Source organism: Artemia sp. Qi Xiang Cuo, chromosome 8 (assembly GCF_049724085.1).
Source record: "Artemia sp. Qi Xiang Cuo chromosome 8, ASM4972408v1, whole genome shotgun sequence".
NCBI classification, from domain to species: domain Eukaryota; kingdom Metazoa; phylum Arthropoda; class Branchiopoda; order Anostraca; family Artemiidae; genus Artemia; species Artemia sp. Qi Xiang Cuo.
Window position 1 is genome coordinate 6,829,486 of NC_142801.1, and position 24,377 is coordinate 6,853,862.

At 36.7% G+C, this 24,377-nt stretch overlaps 1 protein-coding gene across 2 annotated transcripts in view; it reads left to right on the forward strand.

Annotated features, from left to right (window-relative positions):
- The window catches only part of LOC148949100 (uncharacterized), a 232,798-nt gene extending 226,676 nt beyond the window's left edge, over positions 1 to 6,122 (forward strand). For both annotated transcript variants that reach the window (XM_089092825.1, XM_089092826.1), the window contains one exon: positions 3,714 to 6,122. In XM_089092825.1, the coding sequence (XP_088948951.1) occupies positions 3,714 to 4,322 (609 nt within the window). In that variant the 3' untranslated portion in view covers positions 4,323 to 6,122. The remainder of the gene's footprint in view (positions 1 to 3,713) is intronic.
- The last annotated feature ends 18,255 nt before the right edge of the window (positions 6,123 to 24,377 follow it).

Consider the following 24,377-nt stretch of genomic DNA (forward strand, 5'->3'; position numbering starts at 1 on the left):
TAGGTCATTGGCCCGTGGTAAGGCATAATTACGCAATCACGTTCCGAATATATACATGCATTACTACTGTGATTTTCAATAGGAATGCTTGCTTTATAAGGGTGTTTCCTCCTTTTTTCGAAAATCAATCAAATTTTCTTCGGTTCGTAGCCTTTACTGAGTAACATTAAACTTAGAATTTTATATAGTTGGAATTGGCATAAAAAGCCAATTCTTTGTATGTATCAATTGTCATCAACATTCTATTTTTTAGAGTTTTGGTGCTCTTGGGCCGAGTTTTTTGGGGCACATCCCCCCACCCCAGACGGTTAAAAGTTGTTATAATCGCAGGATTAGAGAGGTGAAAGTACCGACAGGGGAGTGCAAGTTTTGTTGGCCCCCCCCCCAAGAAAAAAATTATTCTCCTGATGGCTACCGTAATTTATCAAATTACTTTATTTGATTTTTTTTTTACCCTACGCACTGAGGTGTAAGAAGCAACAGAAGTTTTTTTTCCATGTCAACCAATAAAAGCAAGGTGAATTATGTCTTTGGATGCCTCTGTGTTTTATTGTCCAAGTATTATTGATCATCATTTGTTATTCAATTCGTGGTTACCGTCCTATTCGGACATCCTTCTAGGACGAATGAAAAACATGTCGTCGCCGAATGGGGCTGGGAAGAGATTGTATAGAAAGACGTAAAGGAAATTAGTAGTTCGTGGGGGGAGGGGTGAGGAAGGAAGCCTTGTAAAGATTGAGATGGCGGTAGAGTGTGGTAGCTTTGTTGGCTTAATGCCGTTTGTTACTGCTGTGAGTTGTTAGAAGTGGTAGGCTACTCACTCAAACTATCCTATTCCACTTATTTCAAAACAGTCTTAAAATGATCTGTGTTTTGGTAGAATTTTTTGCATTTAAAATGATTATGAGTAAGATTTGAGAGGGGCAATCCCCCCTCCCACGTGCAAAGAACACTTCTATTCATTTTGTGCTTTAGTGTTGTTGTTTTTCTAGTACTGACAGGACATTTTTGTGAATTAGCGCCACTGAGGAAGATCGCTTTCAAATAGCTTGTAACGATATTTTTCGTGGAAACTATACCCACAGGCAGACTAATTTGTTGTTTTTGCTAGTTAAGAGTAAACACTCATAACTCAGATTTCCATATTTTCTGCAACTCGTTTTCAAACTCGCTTTTATTGTATATGGCATTAAAGAAAAAGTGATTCAATACTGCAAAACTCATACAATTTGTTATGAATATTATCAGGGGCAAACACAGTTTTTTTTTCGGGGGGGGGGGGATAACGATAAATTTGGCTCTCCAATCGCACTGCTGTCTGAGCGTGCCTTTAAAACAGGAAAATGGTAATTTTCTCTTTTGCAACATAAACTTTATTTGAATAGACTGTCAGTTTTCATTGCAGACTCATAAATAGAGTTAAACTAAAATTTTATGTTCAAACGGTTCAAATGATGCCATCATAAAAAGAATATCAACCTCAATTCAGTTCTTTCTCGGGAGCTCAGAAACTTTCCCAGCCATAAAAATTAAAACTCATCTTCCTAATATGAGGAACCAAATTTGGAGAAAGCCATTACAACACTTACAATTTTTTGTTAACGATTGAGAAGCAAAGGCTCTTGTTGTTCTTCTGTGAAGTTTTTCATTTAACACACTCATAGCCACTTCTTTTGAAAACTTAAACTATGTGGTCGCACCGTTTACGCAGAACTGAGAAATTTATCAATATCAAATCGGTTCTTTTTTCGGTGGCTAAGAAACTTTTTCATCATAAAAAATGAAACTTTTTCACTCGTAAAAACCAAAAATGAACTTTATAAAATGGAACTTTCTTCCCTAAGACACCATCAGCAACTTCACTTATTTTTTTTTTCTAAAATAATTCCTTCCATCTTCTCGTAACTTATTTCTAACCTCATTTAAGAAACTCATTTACCACACTATCAGCATCTGGGGCCTTGTTATTTTTTTATATTTACCATTGCCATGTTTGCAATTTTCTGTGAGTCATTGTGCAGCAAAAGTTCTTGTAGTTCTTCTATATAGTTTTCCATTTGGCGTACTGACAACCATCCCATTGGGCCATTTGAAAACTTCATGGAATCACTGTTTTGCATAGAAGTAAAAAAAATTGAATAGGATAATATCAACGTCGATCTGGTTTCTTTTTCAAAAGTTAAGAAACTTCCCCAACTGTAAAAACTGTACCTGATCTTTCCAATTTGAGGAGCCAAATTCGGAGAAAATCTTACCTCGATTGCAATGTTCTGTGATTGATTGTGAAGCAAAGCCTCTTGTAGTTCTTCTGTAATTTTTTTCATTTAATACTCTGGTAACCACTAAATTTATGTGGCAACACTGTTTACCCAGAAGCGACAAATTTCTATATGAATATTGTCAGCGTCAACTCCGTTCGATTTTTGGAATTCAGAAACTTTCGCAGCCCTAACAATTGAAACTGATCGTCTCAATTTGAATAGCCAACTTTGGAGAAAACTGTTACCACTTTATGCAATTTTTTGTGAGTAATATTGAAGCAAGAGTTCGAAAATAATGCGATTTTTTTTATGAAAAAGACATCTATGTGCAGTTATACAATTTTTCTCGCAGTGTTTATGAAATTAAGAAAAAATGGGTGATTTGTCAACATAAAATAAGCTAAAAACTAATGGCATCAAACTAAATAAGGAGTGTAGCTATCTTTTGGAGATGTAGTTGCCTCTGGGAATTAATCAATAGGTTGTTGATGTTTCAATTTCTGCGGGTGAAAAGTACTGTTAAATTTAAATAATTAGTTTGGCTTATTTATTTTCAGGGTTGAATTTTGCAACACTGAGAGAATATGACCCTGCCCTAAAAACGTCATGATTTTGAAGCAATTAAAAGAAAAATATTAGAAAATTCCAGTTTTCAAGTATAAAAAGACCCGAGATAAAGTCGAGGGGGCAAAAAGGTTTTTATCGTGATTATCTTTTCTACTTTAAGGATAAATTATTTATAAAATTCTATGCACAGGGCTTACTGCTCTTAAATTAAACACTTGATCTCTCTTGTTAAACATTACATCTGTGATAATGATTGGCAGCCCTTGTATTAGAACTGTGTCTAGAACTTAGTCACCATTGGACATCGGCCGGTTTTAAAAAAAAAGTAGTTCTCTGCAATAAAAAATTAAATAATAATAAATATAGAAAAAGAACTGGATGTAACAGATATTGAACGATTATTTTTGCTTAGTCTTTCAAAAAAAGCAAGACATCTTCAATAATGGACTTGCTGTTTTGTATCTATTCTGATCCGTAGTTTTTAATTATGGGTAGATTCGGTAGTTGTTGAGATTGAAATGGTGGTAGGCCTACCATTGTTAACGCCTGGCAATATTAATTTATAGACCTATTAAGAAACAAAGATGTAAACATACAATTTTAAAATAAATACTTGATTATGCATATAAAAATACATCTTCTTTTACATAGTCCCTGGAATAAGAAAAATATAACAACCACTCCTTGTGGCAAAACAAAAGAAAAATATTGGAGAAACAAGAATGAATACTGAAGAGAACTGGATATGAAGGGGAATAAACGATCTTCCTCGTTTCGTATTTTTGAATAAACAAAGCTTCCTCAACGATTGTGTTTGCTGAATGATCAGTGTTGTCATTTTGGCTTTTCTGTGATTTATTCTTTTAATTGGTATTTTCTTTTTAGTGGAATAACGAACGTCAAAGGCTACAGATGGACGTCAATGAGCAAATAAAGTCACGACAAAACGCCGAACGACAAATTGAAGAATTGCGTCGTGACGTGACAACGTTGCAACAGCGCCTAGATGAAGCTTCTTGGTCACTATGCAACCGAGCCGGTGAAATTGGTCTTCTGAAGTCACAACTTAAAGAGCTTCAAGGGGATCAAACCAATCGAGGTCAAGAAATGGTTCGACTTCGAGCTCAGATACGAGATATGCAATTGCATAGTGATGATTACGTTAAGCATAATTCATTACCAAGAAAAGACTCTGGGTCTCGTTTGAGTTTTCAGGAAAAACCTCGAATAATTACAGACCATAATTATAATGAAAGTGATGTAGAAAAAGAATTAATACGGGTGAAAAAAGAAATGGAACTGCAAAAACAAGAGTTTGAAAGAGAGAAACAAATATGGCAAGAAGAAAAAGATACAGTGCTAAGGTATCAAAAACAATTGCAACAAAGTTACGTCAAAGTTTTCCAAAGGAATAAAGTTCTTGAAGAGGAACTAGCTAGAATTGGTCTTAACGGATTTGACAGCGTTGTTTCTGCAAACAACACCCTCTCTTAACCTAGTTTTCCAAATAACCGCATTTGGGTTTAAAATATTTAATTTAATATTTAATTTTGTTCACTTGTATCTTAAAATTGTATTTACTAGCTATGTATAGAATTAATAATGCCATTATTTAGGCGTAGCCAGCTGGAGGGAGGTTGGTTTCGGATTGGATCCCCATAGGTCCAAAATTATATATTTGTTAATTCAATTTTATTTTGAATTTATTTTAGCGATATTCGAATAGCCTTAATCAACCCTACCCCCGAAAGGGTAGCTCCTTCTTTATTTTTTAAAAATCTACATTAAACTATTATATTTTATTCGTATTTAACTCGTTTGGTATTTTAGGCTATTGTTATAATCGTACGCATAATATTCAGTGCTTGATCGTTTAAAGAGCAGGACTATCATATTTCTGACACATTTCTCTACATTTAAGCCAATGTCCCTTGCCGCAACTTATATTAATTAGAAATATTCGAAAAAAAATTAAAGAGATCCAGGGTAAATCCTCTCCCAATAAAATTTTCAGTTAGCGTGAAATTTATTGAAGAAGTAAAATTGATGAAAAATAGAAACATTTTGTTTAACAGTAAAATTTCAAAAATGGGTGTCGCAGTTGCGCGATTTCTTGAGTTCAACAAGTGTTACTTTACTTCTTGCTTACATTTATGACCCACTTTGATCTACTTTGACCTACCATGACCTACTATGCCCTTTACATTTATGACCTTTTTTGTCCTGCTATGACCTTTACATTTCTGACCTACTTTGACCTACTATGACCTTTACATTTATGACTACTTTGAGCTACTATGACCTGCTTTGACCTACTATGACCTACTATGGCCTTTATATTTATGATCACCTACAATGACCTTATTTATTACCTACTATGACCTTTACATTTATGACATTTACATAAATGCTATTCTTACTTTTATAGTGCTTTTGTGAGTCAAAATTTTAGATTTTGTAAACATTTTATTTGGTCAGTTGTGACAGGGGATACCTTAATAACCAACCCGATGTGGCATTTTGACACGCAGTTAAACCATGGCTTGTGGATGAATTTGATGAGCAGGGATGTCAGTTGGGACATACAAGTGTCAGTTGTGCATATTCAGTTTAAACTTGGTGTGATTCTGACTAAAATTGATAATTATTTGAAATTTATTCTTTATTTGGGAGGCAGAAAATCTTGTTTTAGTGAAAAAAGTTCAATTAATATCAAACATTTGTTTTTCTCTTTTATCTTTTTCCCCTTTTTGCTACTTTTTTTCTTTCGTTCCCTCTGTCCTTTTTTAATTTGTAGAATATTTTTTAATGTACGTTTGGCTTTCAAAATTTTGTTTAATACGTTTTTTTTATACAACTGAAAAATGATGATTAAAGGCTGCACTAGGCTTTTTTAAAATTATTTTAAATCGCTTTCAGTTTTTTTAAATTTTCATTGAAAAAAATTTCATTTTTATTTGGGAGGCAGAAAATCTTGTTTTTTTTGTGAAAAAAAGTTCCATTAATATCGAACATTTGTTTTTCTCTTTTATCTTTTTCCCCTTTTTGCTACTTTTTTCTTTCGTTCCCTCTGTCCTTTTTTAATTTGTCGAATATTTTTTAATGTACGTTTGGCTTTCACAATTTTGTTTAATACGTTTTTTTTATACAACTGAAAAATGTTGATTAAAGGCTGCACTAGGCTTTTTTAAAATTATTTTAAATCGCTTTCAGTTTTTTTTCAATTTTTTTTTTTTTTTTTTTTTTTTTTTGAACAGGAAAAGAGGATATCTATATCTTACTGGGAAGTATCGACGTTTACATCTAAAAACTCATTTCTTAAATTATCAGACTCTCGGGAAAGTCCCCCCTTTCCCTCCTCTTTTGATTTAGGCTGAGTGCATCTTCTAATGCGATTCAGTATTGCTGGCCTCCTTATTTATTTGTTTTGTGTATAGTTTTTTTTTTTGTATTTCATAAAATGTTCTATGTTGCACCAGAATCACTCACTCAGGATATTTGGATTGTAGATTTGCTGGTTGCACCGTTTTATGCGTTATATATTTTTTTGTACTAGTTTATGGAACCTTTTTTTTCAAAAGCGTGCACAAAAATAAACGCCTGAAAATATACAGCGTTTGCAATCGGATAAAAGTGCGCCTGTTAAACTGCGCGGTTCTTGATCTTAAGCAGAAGTTTAGATCACACTGTCCTCTATGTATAAATAAATTAAGATAAAGGCCCATAATTATAATAAACGCCAGTAATGGTTATGATACATCTAGAATAAATGTTTTAAAGTTAAAAACCTTAAAGATGGGGCAGGGGGATTCAGATTAAAAATTTATCAAAATACTGAAATCAGATTTAGTTTTAAATTGTGGTACCTATATTCGAAAAATTTTCAGCATCAAGCACAACACATCAATGATATAATTATAAAATAACAAGGTGAAAAAAATCTAAGAGGGAAAACATTCAGTTATAATGTTAATCAAAATATTAAAACCAAATTTTGGTTGAATCTGCATGCCTTTTCGACCGTTTCTAAACGAACAGTATAACACATAAAAAAAAAATAATACAACTACAAGATAACAATGCGAAGCAAAACTTCAAGACGAGGGGAAAGTCAGTTTCAAAATTTATCGAAATGTTAAAACCTAATTTATTTTTAATTTTCTATACCTCAACAACCCTTTTTCAGTGGAAAGCGCATTATTTCAAAAATGCATTTATAAAATAAAAAGGGGGGAAAGTTCAAGAGGGCTGGAAAGTCAGATTCATTATTTGTTAAAATAGCAAAACCAACTTAAATGTTAAATCGAGACATATCTACGACCATGGGCACCCATAAGCTAAATTTCAGGGGGGGGGGGAGGGCAAACCTCGTCTCATTGGCACTTTTAATGCTATGTAATAGAAGCCTCAGAACAAAAATATAAAAATAGGGCAGCATCATTCAGCCAGGGGGGGGGGAGCCCCCCCCCCCTGCCCCCCCTCCCATATGGGCGCCCATGTCTACGACCCTTTTTCAGCAAAGAGCAAACCACATCAGAAATACTCTTTGAAAATAAAAAGGGCGAAAACTTCAAAAAGGGTGTAAACCCAGGTTCAAAATTTTTCAAAACGAACTTAGATGTGAAATCGAGATACTTCTACGACCCTTATTCAATGAACAGCACAGCACATAGGAAATAAACTTACAAAATAAAAAGGGTAAAATTTTCAAGCAAGGGGGAAATTCAGATGCGAAATTTGTCGAAATCTAAAAACTAACAACTATTGAATAATAAGGGGAAAGGAAAAGGAAACAGAAAAGGAAGAAAAAGGAAAAGTAACAGAAAAACAATACTGTCGAACTTATGTTAGCCGAAAAAGGCACCATCATGTTTTAGTAGGATATTCGACATTATGTGAATAGATGATTAGGGTTTGCAGTGCAAAAAGTATTGAAAAATGGTAAGACAGGAAACTTAAGCCGGTCTCCAAAAAAACAAGAAACATTAGATAATTTTAATTATAATAATGAAAACAATAAAACTGAAGTTAAATAATGAGACACAAGTTTTAATTTTTTTAGTTTCTTAATATTCAGGTTTTAGTACTTTTTTTTCTTGATTTCTTCCTGTTCTTGAGTGATCTTTATGTCTTTTAAGTTCTTATTTCTCCGAAAATTTCTTAATTTTCTTCAGAATTTCTTTTAATTTACTATATTTTAAATACATTTTACCTATTTTGTGTTTGTTTCGCAGTCCCCTCTCCCTTGGTTTTATTCGTCCGTTCATCTTTTGTTACCAAATAAGAACATTTAAAAAACAAACAACAATTTTTTTTTTCATATTTTATTGTTTATTTTCTTTTTTGCCCTGAATTGGGATCAGCCAGCCCACTTAAGGACGTCCTACTCTTTGTTTGAAACGTTACTTAAACCGTCGTAACCTTGCTTTCAGTTTATGGATCATATCATCTAGTAAACCTTTCTCAGCTTTTTGAAGTCTCTTCCTTAAGTCTCTACATTTAGAATGTCTCTTCAACTCTTTTTAATCGCTTAGGTCTCTTTTTGTTGTCTACAATACCTACCAATTGCCATTACCGTGGCTTCTAGCGTTCTACTTTTAGTTCCAGGGCATATCTTTACATTCTTCCTAACTTCTTTCAAATGTAAAAAAGAAAAGAAAAGAACTTATGCCTTGACTACATTACCTTTTAGACAGGGCTGCCAACTCACAAAAATGGTAATGGGCAAATTGCATTTACCAAAATATAGTGGAGGGGGTTGCAGTTGTTGTTTTTCGACTTTTTTTCAATGAAAATACTCAAAAAAGATCCTTCACAATGAAAATATCTAATGAAGGTACTCTTTGGAATCCAGGGAGTGGCAAAAAATATGAAGGGGAATTACCATCCTTCCTTCCCAAGTCTCAATTGGTACCCCTGATTTTAAGTTTCATGCATTGGCCTTCATTACTAATAATGCTCCCTTGGCCTGTGGAGCTGTCCTCCTAGTCAATCATCTCCTCACCTAACACACTCTTCATTCTCATTCATTCCTTAACCCCTGTTCCCGAATCTCTGTTTATTAACTTTTAAACCTATTCTTTAAAATTCCCAACTCTCTAATCATACTTTGCCTTTGACTCAACCTAGGAAACCAAAATCATCTGGAGAATGTAAATTGAGGGTTGTTACTTAAAATAACTGGATCATGTCACTAAAATTACAGTATTATATTTTATGTTTTAATTTATTGTCAATATTACATTTTATCCATCAATACAAAAGTGTTGACAATCAGTGCTGACGAGATGTGGTGAATCAGAACTCACGAGTACATAGATCCTGAGTAATACAGATAGCTCAAACTGTGAAAGCATGAGTAACATGTTGTGATTTTGGGAGTAGGACAAGGTCGTTGTATCTTCTTTTCATATGAAGCTGAAAATATTGATCAAGATTATCATTTCTGTTCACATGCCCTATGGACGCAAGGGTGACGGCAAATGGGGACAAGGTAGTTGCTGCTCCTTACGGGTAGATTAAAATACATATACAGAGCAGTAATTATGACGGCGTAGTGAATGAACCATCGCTTGAATATTTCATTGGGAGGGAGCTATAAGAAGCTTCTGTTGTCTCCCTTTTTTCCACACAAAATCCACCACAGAGCAAGTCCTTGATACAAACCTTATTGGACACTTACATTTCCTCTAGGATAAAAGGTTTCGCTGTTTCTCTATGAGGAATTTTTATGTTCGGCTTAAGTAGAATAGTTAAATAAATACAATATGTCTTATGTTTTTTCTGTTTTTTTTTTTTTTTTTTTTTTTTTTTTTTTTTTTTTTTGTATATAAAATACCTGTGTAAGTTAGTCATTCTTTTAGATATATATACATGTAGACTATTTTAGATTGCAAGCATATTTATATCGCAAAGTTTCTTTAAAGTAGATTAATCGCAAGAGTTGTTATGAGATCGGTTCTTAGTGTCTGTTGAATAAAAATTTGTTGTTCATGTATATGCTAAGTCCTTATTCGTAGTTGAATTACGTTTTGATTGCAAGTATATTTATGACAATCGTGTTTTATTTAATTTTTTGGGGTTTTTTGTTGCTTACTTGATTATTGCCGAAGTCTTGATTGATATGTGATATTTTCATTGTTAAATAGTAGTGTCAATTCGAAAGTGTGTATATTCAGTCAAAATATATATTGTCGGTAAAAATTGGCTTTGTCGTTTTTTTAATAGATATTCATTGCAACCCATCTTGATGTGTGTTAACTATAAACTGGAGATACACTATAATTTATATTATATCGTATACATTACAATATTCTGTAATACATATGTAATTGCTATATTGATATAGTATTAGAATCCGTAGTAGTGACTATGTAAAGTGGAGACCGTGGATAAAATTGCCGAGGATCTGGAAGATGCAGCTAGACGGCATAATAGTTAGATACTGACCCGGCATGTTAATACATTGAGAGGGAGTAGTCAATCTGGACTTGTCCCAGTTAAAGATTAATTAAAAAAACTTTTTCCACAAAATAGGTTTTTCAAAGAAAAGTAAAGAACTCCATTAAACAAAAAATGTGCAAAAATAAAATCAAATAATCTACCAAGCGTGAAACTACCACAAATCAGCATTGTTAAATAAATGAAACTCAAAACGAACAGAAATTACAATAAATAACCGAGTCAAACCCAAAACGAGCAGAAATTACCATATGTTGGGCTCAAAACCCCTATGCCTTCCCAAGGCCAGAACATAATTTGCACTTTGCTGAAAAAATATATAAATGTTTTTACTTTTATAACTTTAACAAATCAAATAATATTAAGATTTTGGTTACTAAATATCAGTATATGTATATTAAACTGGCAATGCACATTCATTTGTATTTTCGGATATGTTTGGGGAAATGGTGGACGTGGAAGGGTGTTAGTTGCCTTCCCATCACTTTTGACTAATAAAAAGCACTAGCCATTTCAATTTCCAATCAAGTGAGCCCTTTTTGAAGTTTCTACGACGACGCGTTCAGTAAAAGCCTTATATGTCCCCAGGGCGTAACTTACAACCCTTGCCGCGAGGGCTGTGTGGGAGTCTTTTCCTCAAAAACAAAATTTCTATCTTTAAATCCACAGGCCTGAACAAAATAGCCATCATAAAATTTTGATTGGATGTGTTTGGGGAAGAGAATGGGGAGAGAGGGGGCTAATTATCGTCCAATCCCTTTCGGTTATCTAGAAGGCTAGTAGCCCATGGGATATCAAACCAAGTGAGCCCTTTTTCAACTTTCTAGGATAGAACTTTCAATAAAATCTTATATGCCCCAGGGCATAACTTATAACCTAAACTTTAACTGCGTGGAACAAAATGGCTATTTCAAAACTTTGATTGGATTTGTTTGGGGAAGTGGTGGGCGTGGAAGGGGTGTTAGTTGCCTTCCAATTACTTTCGACTATTAAGAAGGGCACAAGCCATTTACATTTTTAATCGAATGAGCGGTTTTTGAAGTTTCTACGAAAACGCTTTCTATGAAACTTTACATGCCCCCAGGGCATAACTTACAATCCTTGTCCTGAGGGCTGTGAGGGGGTTGTCATCCTCAAAGACCTAATTTCCAGAACTTTAAACTACGTTGAACTTTCGACTATTAAAAAGGGCACTAGACCTTTGAATTTTCAATCGAATGCGCCCTTTTTCAAGTTTCTACGACAAAGATTTCAATAAAACTTATATGCCCCCAGGGCATAACTTATAACGTAAACTTTAACTCCGTGGAACAAAATGGCTATTTCAAAACTTTGATTGGATGTGTTTGGGGAAGTGGTGGGCGTGGAAGGGGTGTTAGTTGCCTTCCAATTACTTTCGACTATTAAGAAGGGCACAAGCCATTTAAATTTCTAATCGAATGAGCGGTTTTTGAAGTTTCTACGAAAACGCTTTCTATGAAACTTTACATGCCCCCAGGGCAAAACTTACAACCCTTGCCCTGAGGGCTGTGAGGGGGTTGTCATCCTCAAAGACCTAATATCCAGAACTTTAAACTACGTTGAACAAAATGTCTATCTCAGAATTTTGATTGGATGTGCTTGGGGAAATGATGGGCGTGGAGGGGGGTTTGTTGCCGTCCAATCACTTTCGACTCTTAAAAAGGGCACTAGCCCTTTAAATTTTGAATCGAATGAGCCTTTTTTGAAGTTTCTACGACACTGCCTTCTATAAAGTCGTTATATGCCCCCAGGGCATAACCTATAACCCTTGGCCCTAGGGTTGTGGGGGAGTGTCCTCCTCAAAAACATATTTTCTATCTGGAAATCAACTACGCTGAACAAATTGGCTATCTCAAATTTTGATTGGATGTATTTGGGGGAATGATGGGCTTGGTGGGGGGGGCGGGGGGTTAGTTGCTCTCCAATCACTTTCGACTGTTAAAACGGGCACTAGCCCTTTGAATTTCCAATCGAATGAGCCTTTCTTGAAGTTTCTACGACAACGCCTTCTATAAAAACCTTATATTCCCCCAGGTCATAACTTAAAACCCTTGCCCCCTGGGTTGCAGGGGAGTGTCCTCCTCAAAAACATATTTCCTATCTGGAAATCAACTACGCTCAACAAAATGGATATCTGAAAATTTGGATTGGATGTGTTTGGGGGACTGATGGGTGCGGGGGGGTGGGGGTTAGTTGCCCTCCAATTACTTTCGGCTATTAAAACGGGCACTAGCCCTTTGAATTTCCAATCGAATGAGCCTTTTTTGAAGTTTCTACGGCAACGTCTTCTATTAAAACCTTATATGCCCCCAGTGCATATCTTAAAACCCGTGCCCCGAGGGTTGTGGGGGAGTGTCCTCCTAAAAGAAATATTTTCTATCTGGAAATCAACTACGCTGAACAAAATGGCTATCTCAAAATTTTGATTGGATGTGTTCGGGGGAATGATGGGCTGGGGGGGGGGGCAGGTTAGTTGCCCTCCAATCACTTTTGACTATTGAAAAGTGCACTAGCCCTTTGAATTCCCACTCGAATAAGCCATTTTTGAAGTTACTACGACAACACCTTCTGTAAAAACCTTGTATGCCCCCAGGTCAGAACTTAAAACCCTAATTCCGAGGGCTGTGGGGGAGTGTCCTCCTCAAAAACATATTTTATATTTGGAAATCAACTACGCTGAACAAAATGGCTATCTCAAAATTTTGATTGGATGTGTTTGGGGGAATGATGGGCATAGGGGGGGCTAGTTGCCCTCCAATCTCTTTCAACTATTAAAAAGGGCACTAGCCACTCCAATTTGCAATCGAATGAGCCCTTTTCAAACTTTCTACGACAACTTCTTCGATACGAAGTGCCCTGGTATGGCAAACCAAAAGACAACACATTGTGCCCACATCGTTCTTTACTTAGGCAGCGCTAGCTCGCTGCCTATGATAGGAACGGGGCTACAATCAGTGATATGGAAAAAGTTAAGAGAGATGGACAAAACATTTTGAGAACGTGCTAAACCAGGATAGAGCTGCAGGAAAAGATATACAGGAAAATGAAAAAGTTTGTGATACCCCGGATGTGAAGGAAGATTTGTTTTGTGAGGAAGAATTAGCGACAGTACTAAAAGGATTGAAAAATAATAAGGTCCCAGGAGGTGATAGCTTGGTAAATGAGTTTCTTAAATATGATGGATCTGAGGTTACAAATAAGTTACTGAAGATTATGAATATGATTTTTGAAGAAGGTGAAGTGCCTAGCGATTTTAGGAAAACCCTAATTAAACTGCTGTATAAGAGAGGTGATAACAGTGACTGCGTAATTATCGAGGCATTAGGTCGACCAAATTTTCCCTCTCAGGTTAATAATTGTGAAGTGCGTGACTTATCAAACACCTTTAGTCCTTAGTTTTATGGTTGGAAAAAGTTGAAAGTTCACAGTTGAAAAAAGTTTGAAAGAATAGGAAGATAAGTCTGCGAATCAAGATTAGAATAATGGAAGCTTCAGTGATGACAATGGTCCAATATGGTTCTGAATGCACGCTCCGAAAAACAGACGACGATTTGATAGACGTTTTCCAGAGAAATTGTCTGTGGATGGTTTTTGGTATCTGGCTGACTAACCGTATTTCAAACAGTAGGCTGTACGAAAAGTATTATTTAATCAGGTTTTCTGGGGCTATGATGGCTGAGATGGATAGAGCACGTTTTGCGGATGAAGGATGAAAGATCGCCGAGGGTTGTTCTTTTTTATCCGACCGTCTAGGGCTAAGCGGAAAGCAGGTAGTCTGTGGTTAGGGTGAGAGGATGTCATGAAAAAGATTTAAGGGAAATTGGAGCTTCATGTGAGGGTGTAAAGAAGAAGGATTTGAATATATTACGATGGAGGAGGAGCGTGCGTAGCAGTGTTGGCCTCAGATGGCCTGATGCTGCAGTGAGTTATTAGTAGTAGTAGTATTAGAATCTATCCTCTTGCTAAAAGTTTGTTACGGAATATGGCTGTTTCTTATGCTAGGGCTCCTGATACAGCTTGACACCATTCTAGACATCACCAAGTTAATCCTCTTGGAGGGGGCTCATTGCAAATATAAAACGCTTGGAATAGTTTTACTAGCTCTATGTTATCCATTCTGTTTGTTTAATATCACTCACTTGCATCATACCAGAGTGGACCCAGTGGGGTAGGCTCTAGCCCCGCTAACGCCCAAGTCCTACTCATGAATTATTTAGTCTACGTTGACTCTTATCCATCTGAGGAGCCTTGTCTCGTTTTGTCACCTTGTATCAACCGGACTAGACACAACTAGCTTTGATTATCGTAAGATGAAAGTGCCTACGAAAGAGTAAACGGGCATTGCATTGTATAGTACTGCAGATCTAGTCGCAATCACCCACCTGGGAGGGGGGAATGAGGTATGTTATTAAGGTTTTCTTTTAAATCATTCAAAAAAAGATAGATGCATAAAACCTGGAGATTACACTGGGTATAGATCTTACAACGTATTGGAAACTTTTTATTGTTCGGTAAATCATTCCCCCTCCGATATTGTTCGGGCCACTCAATCGGCATCATTCTAGTAAATAATTCGTAATAGGGCATTCAGTAACGCCACCGAGGACCACTCCCATCTTTAAAAGGAAAATTTGACTTGGATTTTCAAAAGAGCTATTTTATTATCTTGATAGCATAACCTTCATGAAATCAGGCAGTTGATGCAAGACCTTTGACTCGGTGACCAATAGCCATCGGCGCCGAGTACGGGGGGGGGGGGACAAGGCCCCCTCTGGGCGAAGCCCGGGAGGCTCAGCCCCCCAAGAAATTTCGAAATCTGCCCTGTAACGTTCAGATTATTAGCACAAGCAGACTTCACAGTTATCTTCTCAGTCTTAAGACTGATTCTTTTGACTGATCATGCAAATCAGTTTCTTTTCCTTCCTGGCGAGCAGAAGAAGAACCTGTCGATTTTGACAGTTACAGCCATAATTAGGCTTCAAATTTAATCTTGGTTTGGCATGAGCCCCCTTTTGCTGGAAAGTAAACGAAAGAGAAAATGAAGGGTAGGATCCACTGGCGAAACCATCAGTGCTCAGTGACCATTTTGAACTTGAACGGACTGTGAGTGAAAGAAACAGAGGCGTAAACTTTAACAATGAAAAGATTAGAACACTATTTTTTGCTAAGAACTCTAAAGACAGAACCGAGTTTACAGATGGGAATTCACATGTTGGTACCAAAACAGGACAGATAAACGAACAACCGAGTACTTGTAGTTTTAGTGGTAATGTTCGAACTAGTGATGTAAATGATAAAGCAAATGACCAAGGTAGGTCTAGGAGTAGTAATGTGTCTACTGTCTAGTTTAGCTGATACAGTCAGTGTCTGTGATATCGGTAGTAATAGTACTACGAAAGGCAGAACATTTCTAGCTAGCTGGACTGAAAAGTACCAATGGTTACGACACGACTAAGAACGGTGCTGTGTGTACAGTCTGCACAGAAGCAGTGAATATGAAAATGTCCCTTCCAAAGACTTCTCACGATAAAGAGTCCTTTGACACATTCGTAACGAAAGGGCTCAGCAACTGGAAAAGGGCGCTCGATCGCTTTAAGTCGCACGAAGCTTCGGGATTTCACAAAGCAGCTATCGCGACCACAGACTCCTTGCGCCGCGGTAATGACGTGAGTTAACAGCTAAATGCACAACATAAGCAAGAATCGCATGACTCTCGCAAAGCTCTGAAGCTCATATTCTCGTCTTTGGAGTACCTTGCCTCACAAGAAATACCTATAAGAGGTAAGCAAGAAGAGTCTTCGAACTTCCAACGCCTTCTTGAACTAAGGGATGATGTTCCAGTTTTAGAAAAGTGGCTTGTCAGACAAGAAAAGTACAAGAAGTTGTCACCTGACATTCAAAATGAAATATTAGAGGATATGTGCCATGCTATGCTTAGACTCCTCATAGATCAAGGGAAAAAGTAAAAGTATTTTGGAGTGATGCTTGACGAAACCGCTGATGTTTCCTGTAAAGAACAGATTTCCATTTGTCTTAGAACTGTTGATGACAACCTCTACATAAGCGAAACGTTTTTTGGATTTTATGTAACTGAAAACACAAAGGGTGAAACAATATTTAAGTGCTTGATAGATGTCCTTTGTCGTTTTGGTCTTTCGTTACAAAATTGTCGTGGACAATGCTACGACGGTGCTGCTAACATGTCTGGGAGCGAAAAGGGTCTACAGTCTCTGGTGAAGGCCCATTAGGGAAGAGCCTTATATGCACACTGCCGTGCTCACAGTCTGAACCTGGTTGCTCAGGATACAGTGGGAACTAACATCAATATGAGGAATGTTATGAACATGGTCCAGAGATTTATCACTTTTCTTAGAGGTTCAACGAAAAGATTGTATAGTTTCAACAGCGTAAAGCTGGATGAAGAGGTGGCACTCCGACCATTCTGTCCAACTAGGTGGATCTCAGGAAAGCCCTCTATCACCGCAATCACTAGCAATTACTCCGAAATAATCCACTGGCTTGAGGACTGCAGAAATCACCCAGAAAACCGTAAACAGACAGCCAAAGTTTACCAACTTTGATACATCCTTCAAGCTAGAATTCTTCGCATTATCTTTACTGCAGTAGAAGACTCCAATACTGCAGTTCAAAGAGTGCAGCTCCACTTCAGAGAGACAAAGGAAATAATTGATTGGCTCCGTAAGGTCTTGAAAGGTATGAGGAATGAACATCGCTTTAAACTGCTATGGGAGGCAGCTGTCTCATGCGCAAACATTCTGGGTCTCAATGAACCAAAGCTCCCGAGAAAACGCAAAGTTCCTAGTCATTTTGATGGAAGCGGTACTCATTACCATCCGTCTAAGCCTGAAGATACTTATCGCCAATTTTTCTATTAAGCTATCGAATGCATACCGATGGGCTTGACTACAAGATTTGAACCGAGCTCAACGTCTCAACTGAACAACTCAACGTCTCTCTAAAGTAGAAAAGTTCGCCAAAGGTGTATCTGACGTTTCGTACGTGCAAAACTTCTATAAAGACGATTTTGAGGACTACGCCCAGTTGTAGCTGCACCGAGACATACTCCTTGATCAAGCTAAAACGAATAAAAAGAAGATCCGTAAATTTGATGTTGATGTCAGATTTCTGAAAGAAATGATTCCTTTGCCAAAGTTGCTCACCAGATGGTGAAGTTAATTAGGATAGTGTTGTGTGTGCCAGTTTCAAACTGTACTTCGGAAAGATTGTTTTCAGGCCTTCAAAGGCTAAAAACATATCTTCGGTCAACCATGACCCAGTAAAGACTGAATCATTCAGCAGTTTTGTCAGTGCACAGGGAAGTCCTAGAAAGCGTAGACTTCAACAAACTAACAGACGAGTTCATCAAGCGACCTCAAGTTCGGATAAGTACGTTTTCACTGTCCCATTAGATGTAGCATGCGTTAGAACTTAGAAATGAAGGAACTCTTTATATTCGACCGACCCGTAGCATTGGTGAGCACCAATTATTCACGGCTGAAAGTCGAGGGGAAATTTTGGCACCTTGAGACAGGTTCAGTCTAAACAGAAATATTTCGCAAATTAACGGCGAGATTCTATTCATATAGTAATTTTAATCTTATGCTAAAAGCATCTAGCTATTTTCAGAAGAAGGCCAAAGAAGCCTTTAATACAGTGTTAAAATTGTGAACTCTTGCTTGTATTCTTCCTCGAGGAGTATCGATGTTGTACTTCGGATTTTTGTTCAGACACAAACAACATTTTTTCTTTACCTCATTTCCGATAAAAACAAAACTTCCACGCTGCTAACCCGAAACTCTGTTGTGAATTTAAGAGACTTACGAGATAAAACAACCCGTCAAAATACACATCCGTCTGACCCAAATCTTCCCTAAGGCAAACACAGCTTTTATGTTGCTCTGTTTTTGGCGCAAGGGCTACCCCCCCCCCCCTGAGAAATCAAAACTCTACGGCTATGCCAATAGCTCTGTTATCTTGAATGCATTGAAACTGAATACCCTGAACCATAGTACTAAATCAAAATTCTAGCTGGAAGCTCACGCTAGAGCTAATGGAAATAAAGTAAATGCGGGAAAAAGCATTATTGTTCTAAGAATTATTGTGCATTGAAGACATGCCGTGTTCTGGCAATGAGCCAAATTACAATACGATTTCGTTTGATGAAATGAGGCTTAAATGAGAAAGAGTTAAATCTCAATTTATGCGCAGCTGGGACACGATTTTTCTTCTTCTCTTTCGGGCAATGGCCTTTCTAATAAACACCATTATATCTCTTCTTTCTTATCCGATAGTTATGGATATATCAACAAATCTAGGGAATTTTATATATCAATTTTGCCTCTAGGATTTATAATATCAAACTGAAAATTTCTAGTTCTACTCTCGTTAAAAGTATCAGATCCGTCAAGCCATTTTTTTTTTGTTCAATGGAGACATAATTTATTCACAAAAAAAATCAATAATAGGAAGCATGAAGCCCAGTAACCTGGGCTTGTATTGCCACTCCAAAAAAAGGCATTAATTTACATGAGTGCATTCGGGTTCCCATTTCACAACAAAAAAAAAAAATATATAAAACATATAGAACTATAGGCGACTCTCAATTATCCGCGGAATTGGGTGGCGTGAGTGCCACGAATAATCAAATTTCGAGGATAATCCACACATTAGAAAAGAAGGTTGTAGGGAAATAGAAAAACAAAATTACGCTTATTAAAACACATATTTAAAACAAAAAACGGGAACAATTAATAAATGGAGTGATATTCTAGTAATGGATTGAAAAAACATGAACAAATACTAGCACTGTCATAGTATTTTTTTGCGATTTTTGTGTTTATTAAACAAAAAAACAAGTTTGGTTTAAATGAAAGTAAGGAGCGACATTAAAACATAAAACGAACAGAAATTATTCCGCATTTGAAAGGGACTGTCCCATCTAGACCCCGAAGCCGCGCCGAAAAGTCGGCGGCGCGCCGCCGCAAAAAAAAGGTGGCGCGCCCCCGAGCTTGCATCAGCGCGCTGCCGCCGCCGCTGCTTCGATCGGCGGCGGCGTCACTAATACGCTGCCGTTTTTTTTTTTCTCTCTTTTTTGCTTATTGATATTGACCTCCGGGCTTCAGCCGTCATCCCGGCTAATCTGTTTCTTAAAGATCAATACTGTCATCTTGGGCTTGCCATGTATATCGGTTCGTAGGAAGAAGAAGAAGAAATTTTTCTTGAAACAAAAATTCTACCTTCCACTTTAAAATTCTGTTCATTTTTCTTTCTGATTTTTCGGATGAAAAGAGGTAAAAGAGCATTAGGCAATTCAGGATGTTATCATAGGCAGCGCAATCACGCTGCCTAAGTAAAGAACAATATTGGCACAATGTATTATTTTTTTCATACCAGGGCACTTCGTATCGAAGGAGTTGTCGTAGAAACTTCGAAAAGAGCTCATTCGATTGGAAATTGGAATGGCTAGTGCCCTTTTTAATAGTCAAAAGTGATTGGAAGGCAGCTAACACCCCTTCTACGCCCACCATTTCCCCAAACACATCCAATCAAAATTGTAAGATAGCCCATTTGTTCAGAGTAACTGATTTCCAGAGAGAAAATATGTTTTTGAGGAGGTTACTCCCCCACAACCCTTAGGGCAAGGGTTTTAAGTTATGCCCTGGGGGTACATAAGAACGATGTTGGCACAATGTATTATTTATTATTTTTTTTTCCTTTAGACCAGGGCACTTCGTATCGAAGAAGTTGTCGTTGAAGCTTCAAAAAGGGCTCATTCAATTGGAAATTGGAGTGGCTTGTGCCCTTTTTAATAGTCGAAAGTGATTAGAAGGCAACTAACACCCCTTCCACGCCCACCGTTTCCCGAAACACATCCAATCAAAATTTTGAGATAGCCATTCTGTTTAACGTAGTTGAAAGTTCTGGAAATTAGGTCCAAGAAGATGACAACCACCCTCACAGCCCTTAGGGTAAGGGTTGTAATTTATGCCCTGGGGGCATATAAGGTGCTTATAGAAAGCTTTGTCGTAGAAACTCAAAAAAGGATCATTCGACTAGAAATCGAAAGGTCTTGTGCCCTTTTTAATAGTCGAAAGGGATTGGAAGGCTTGAAATTTTTATAGTAAAGATCGACGTGGGTATAATGTATCATTTTTTTGTTGTTGTTGTTGTTTAGACCAGGGCACTTCGTATCGAAGGAGTTGTCGTAGGAACTTTGAAAAGGGCTCATTCGATTGAAAATAGAAAGGGCTGATGTCCTTTTTAACAGTCGAAAGTGATTGGAGGGAAACTAATCCCCCTCCCACGCCCACCCTCCCATTTGCCTTTATGTTAAAAAGTAAATGTTGCCTTAACATTAAATCAAAGTGCACTGTGTTAATGCTAATTCCCAATAAGGCATCTCAGCAGTATCCCAAGAACGATAAGGGTATTATGTTCAAACTTTCGGGGCTACTTCTGCTCTTATGATTTAACCAAATCAAAATAGCGTAAGTGTATCCAAGCTATCAAAGAAAGTAAACAGATTTTTTTGCAAATGGTATCAAGTTTTCCATTTCAGGTCAACTAGAGGAGGTATGAAACTAAATTAAACACTACTATTTGTGTCCAGATTTTTAAAAGGGTCTATGTTGTCAAAAATTGTTGAATTTTTTTTTCCAGCATATAAATAACAGGCCAAACTATAAATTCTTAAAAAACAAAAAGATTTAAAGTATTATTTTCTCTTTCCCTGAAAAGACTATGTCAATATAAAACGAACAGAAATTTATTAAAAAAACTTTCCACGAAACAAGTTTTTCAAAGAAAAGTAAAGAACTCCATTAAACAAAAAATGAGCAAAAATAATATCAAATAATCTACCAAGCGGGAAACTTCCACAAATCAACATCGATAAATAAATGAAACCCAAAACGAACAGAAACTACAATAAATAACAGAGTCAAACTCACAACAAGCAGAAATTAACATAAGTTGGGCTCAAAACCCCTGTGCCTTCCCAATGCCAGAACATAATTTGCACTTTACTGAAAAAATACAAATTCAGGTTCATACATTTTTATTAACAAAAAACAACTCAATGTTACAACAAGTCGCAATAAAGCAATAAGATGCTTGAAAAAACTACCGGTCGGATATCATGCATGCCAATTCAACACACCAAATAAAATGAAAAAAGGGGATAACAATAATAATAACTGAAATTAATGATAAATATATAATGGCATAAAAAAATAAAAATAAAATATCTACAAAAAAAAAGCCTTCTCTCGAACCTTTAACACTGCCAAATTCCTGAAAAGAAATGATTTTTAATACGGGTTTTAAGTTGCGGCAAACTTTCAGCTTGACAAACTGAATCTTGGAACGAATTCCAAACTGACGGGCCCATGTGTCTGGTCACTTGACTCCCTCTCATTGTGTTCTGTGGCTCAGATGCAAGACTATCCGCACTCCTAGTTGAATAATCGTGATAAAACGAATTAGGCTTAAAAATATTCATAAAAAAATCCGGTGCAAGACCATTCAGACACTGAAATACAAATACTCAAATTTAATAACCCCTTATTTCAACAACTTTTAAAATTTTAAAATTTCTAAAAAGTAATTCAGTGCTATCAATACCACGATCATACCTTCCAATCAACCTTATAGCCTTATTCTGCAGAACTTGAACTCTTCTAAAATTGCAACTAAAATTACTCCCCCAAATCAAACAACTATAATTTATATAAGGCGCTATTAATGAAAAATACAATAAAAGCAGAATCTTCAAAGGTAAAAAATTTTGAAAACGGTTCAGAACTCCAAGGCCTCGTGCCAGCTTGCATGCTATGATGTCGCAGTGTTTTCTCCAACTCATGTTTCGATCCAGGATGAATCCCAGATATCGGATCTCTTCGACTTGTGAGAGCGGTAGGCCATTGTAAATAATGACACCAGGGAGAGTGGGAGCAGAACCAGTCCTCGTAAACCTCATAAAATTAGTTTTTGATGTATTGATGCTAAGCAGGCTAGAACAAACAAATCTATGTAGGCCATCAAGGGCCTTATTTACCTTGAACAAGAGCTCTTGCAGCGACTTTCCTGCAATCACTAAAGCCGTGTCGTCAGCAAATGAAGTAACTGAAGCCTCGGAAATGTAGAATCTCATTGCGTCTACGAATATCAGGTACAGGATAGGACCAAGAACTGAGTCCTTTGGAACACCACACTTTATGGGAAGCAGCTGTGAAGATTTTTCGCTCAAAGTCACTTGTAGTTTCCTTTCAATTAAATATAATTCCAACCAATTTAAAACACTACCCTTTATGCATAAATAATACAGCCTTTCAAATAAAATCTTAAAACCAGCAGTGTCGAAAACCTTACAAAAATAAATAAACATGCCCATGCACTGCTCACCATTCTCAAGTGCTGAGTAAATATTTTCCAGAAGATGCTGCACTGCCTGTGTCGTTGAAGATCCTTTCCAGAAGCCAAATTGACCATCGCGTAAAACACCGTTTTTCATCAGATACTCATAAAGCCAGTGATGAACAATCTTTTCATAAATTTTTGAATAAATTGGGAGAATTGATATTGGTCTCCAATTAGATATGTCAGTTTTGACTCTACCTTTGTGCAACAGTACAACTTTAGCTATTTTAAGTGCACTCGGAAACATCCCCTTTTCCATAGAAATATTGATAAGGTATACGAGGACAGGAAGCAAATAAACCAGAACCGACTTGAGCGTTCTAAGGCTCATTCCATCAACTCCTGCAATGTTTGACTTAATCGTGCTAACAATTTTGCGTACCTCCTCTTCAGTACAAGGCTGGAAATTCATTTCGAAACTTCTTCCTCACTCATCCACAAAACTGCTTGATTCGAAAACATGGGAGTTCCTTGCTTCTTCTTGAATCTTGCAGCCAATTTCAGAGAAATATTGTCCAAATGCGTTGCAGATTTCCTCAGTTCCAAGGTCCTATTATTTAGCACAATTTTTGGCTCCGATGGCTTCATAGGACCTTTTAGAAGATCTTTCACAACTTGCCATGTTGCTTTGGGGTTACCTTTACTTTCTTCAAATACATTTGTAAAATATACCTTCTTTTTTTCCTTCTTAGGGCATTTGCCCTATTCCTTAGCTCTTTATACATCACATGGAGCTCATTATTCTGCTGATGATTCATATGCTCCCCACACGCCTGATTTCTCATATTAAACAGATTAAGCAGCTCATCATCACACCATGGTTTTCTCGGTTTATTCTTTCTGGGGTTTGTTTCTTTAAGCGGACACGTGCTATCATAAATATTTGACACTATTTGGTTAAACTTTTCAAATGCTTCCGACGGATGATCTTCATTCAGTACTTTTTCTCAGTTAATAACACTAATTTGTTCTTCAAATTTTTTCACATTAACTGGCTTCAGTTCACGTATTGGTATTTTATTCTTTCTGTTATTTTTCTTCACTTCAGAATTCAAATGCAATAAAACCGGAAGATGGTTGGAGGCTGGGCTTATAACAACAGAGCAGCACGCTTTACTTAGTATCGCTGAAGACACAAACACATTATCGATGAGTGTTTCCGAATGATCCGTGATTCTCGTTGGAATGCTCACGGTGGGGTATAAATCATTTGACATCATTAGGCTAAAAAAATCCAAATTTGGTCCACGCATATTTAACAAATCAAAATTAAAGTCTCCCATACATATAAACTCTTGACTAGATCTATTTACCTTTGCAGCAAGACATTCAAATCCTTCAGCAAACTCTTCAAATGATGCACTTGGTGGCTTATATACAACAGTAAAATACAAGTTCGATTTTCAAACTGAATTTCTATACTAAAGGTCTCTATCTTACCCTCCTTCCAAATGTCCAAATCCTTTCTAATTTTCCAATTCAAATCCTGTCAGACAATGAAAGCGAGGCCTCCACGTCCCATTGATGGTCGATTTCGAGCAATCAGTTCATAACCTGGAAAGTTAAAGGACGAGAGAAGGGTATCATGACCCAAAAATGTTTCACATAATGCCATTATATGTAAATTAT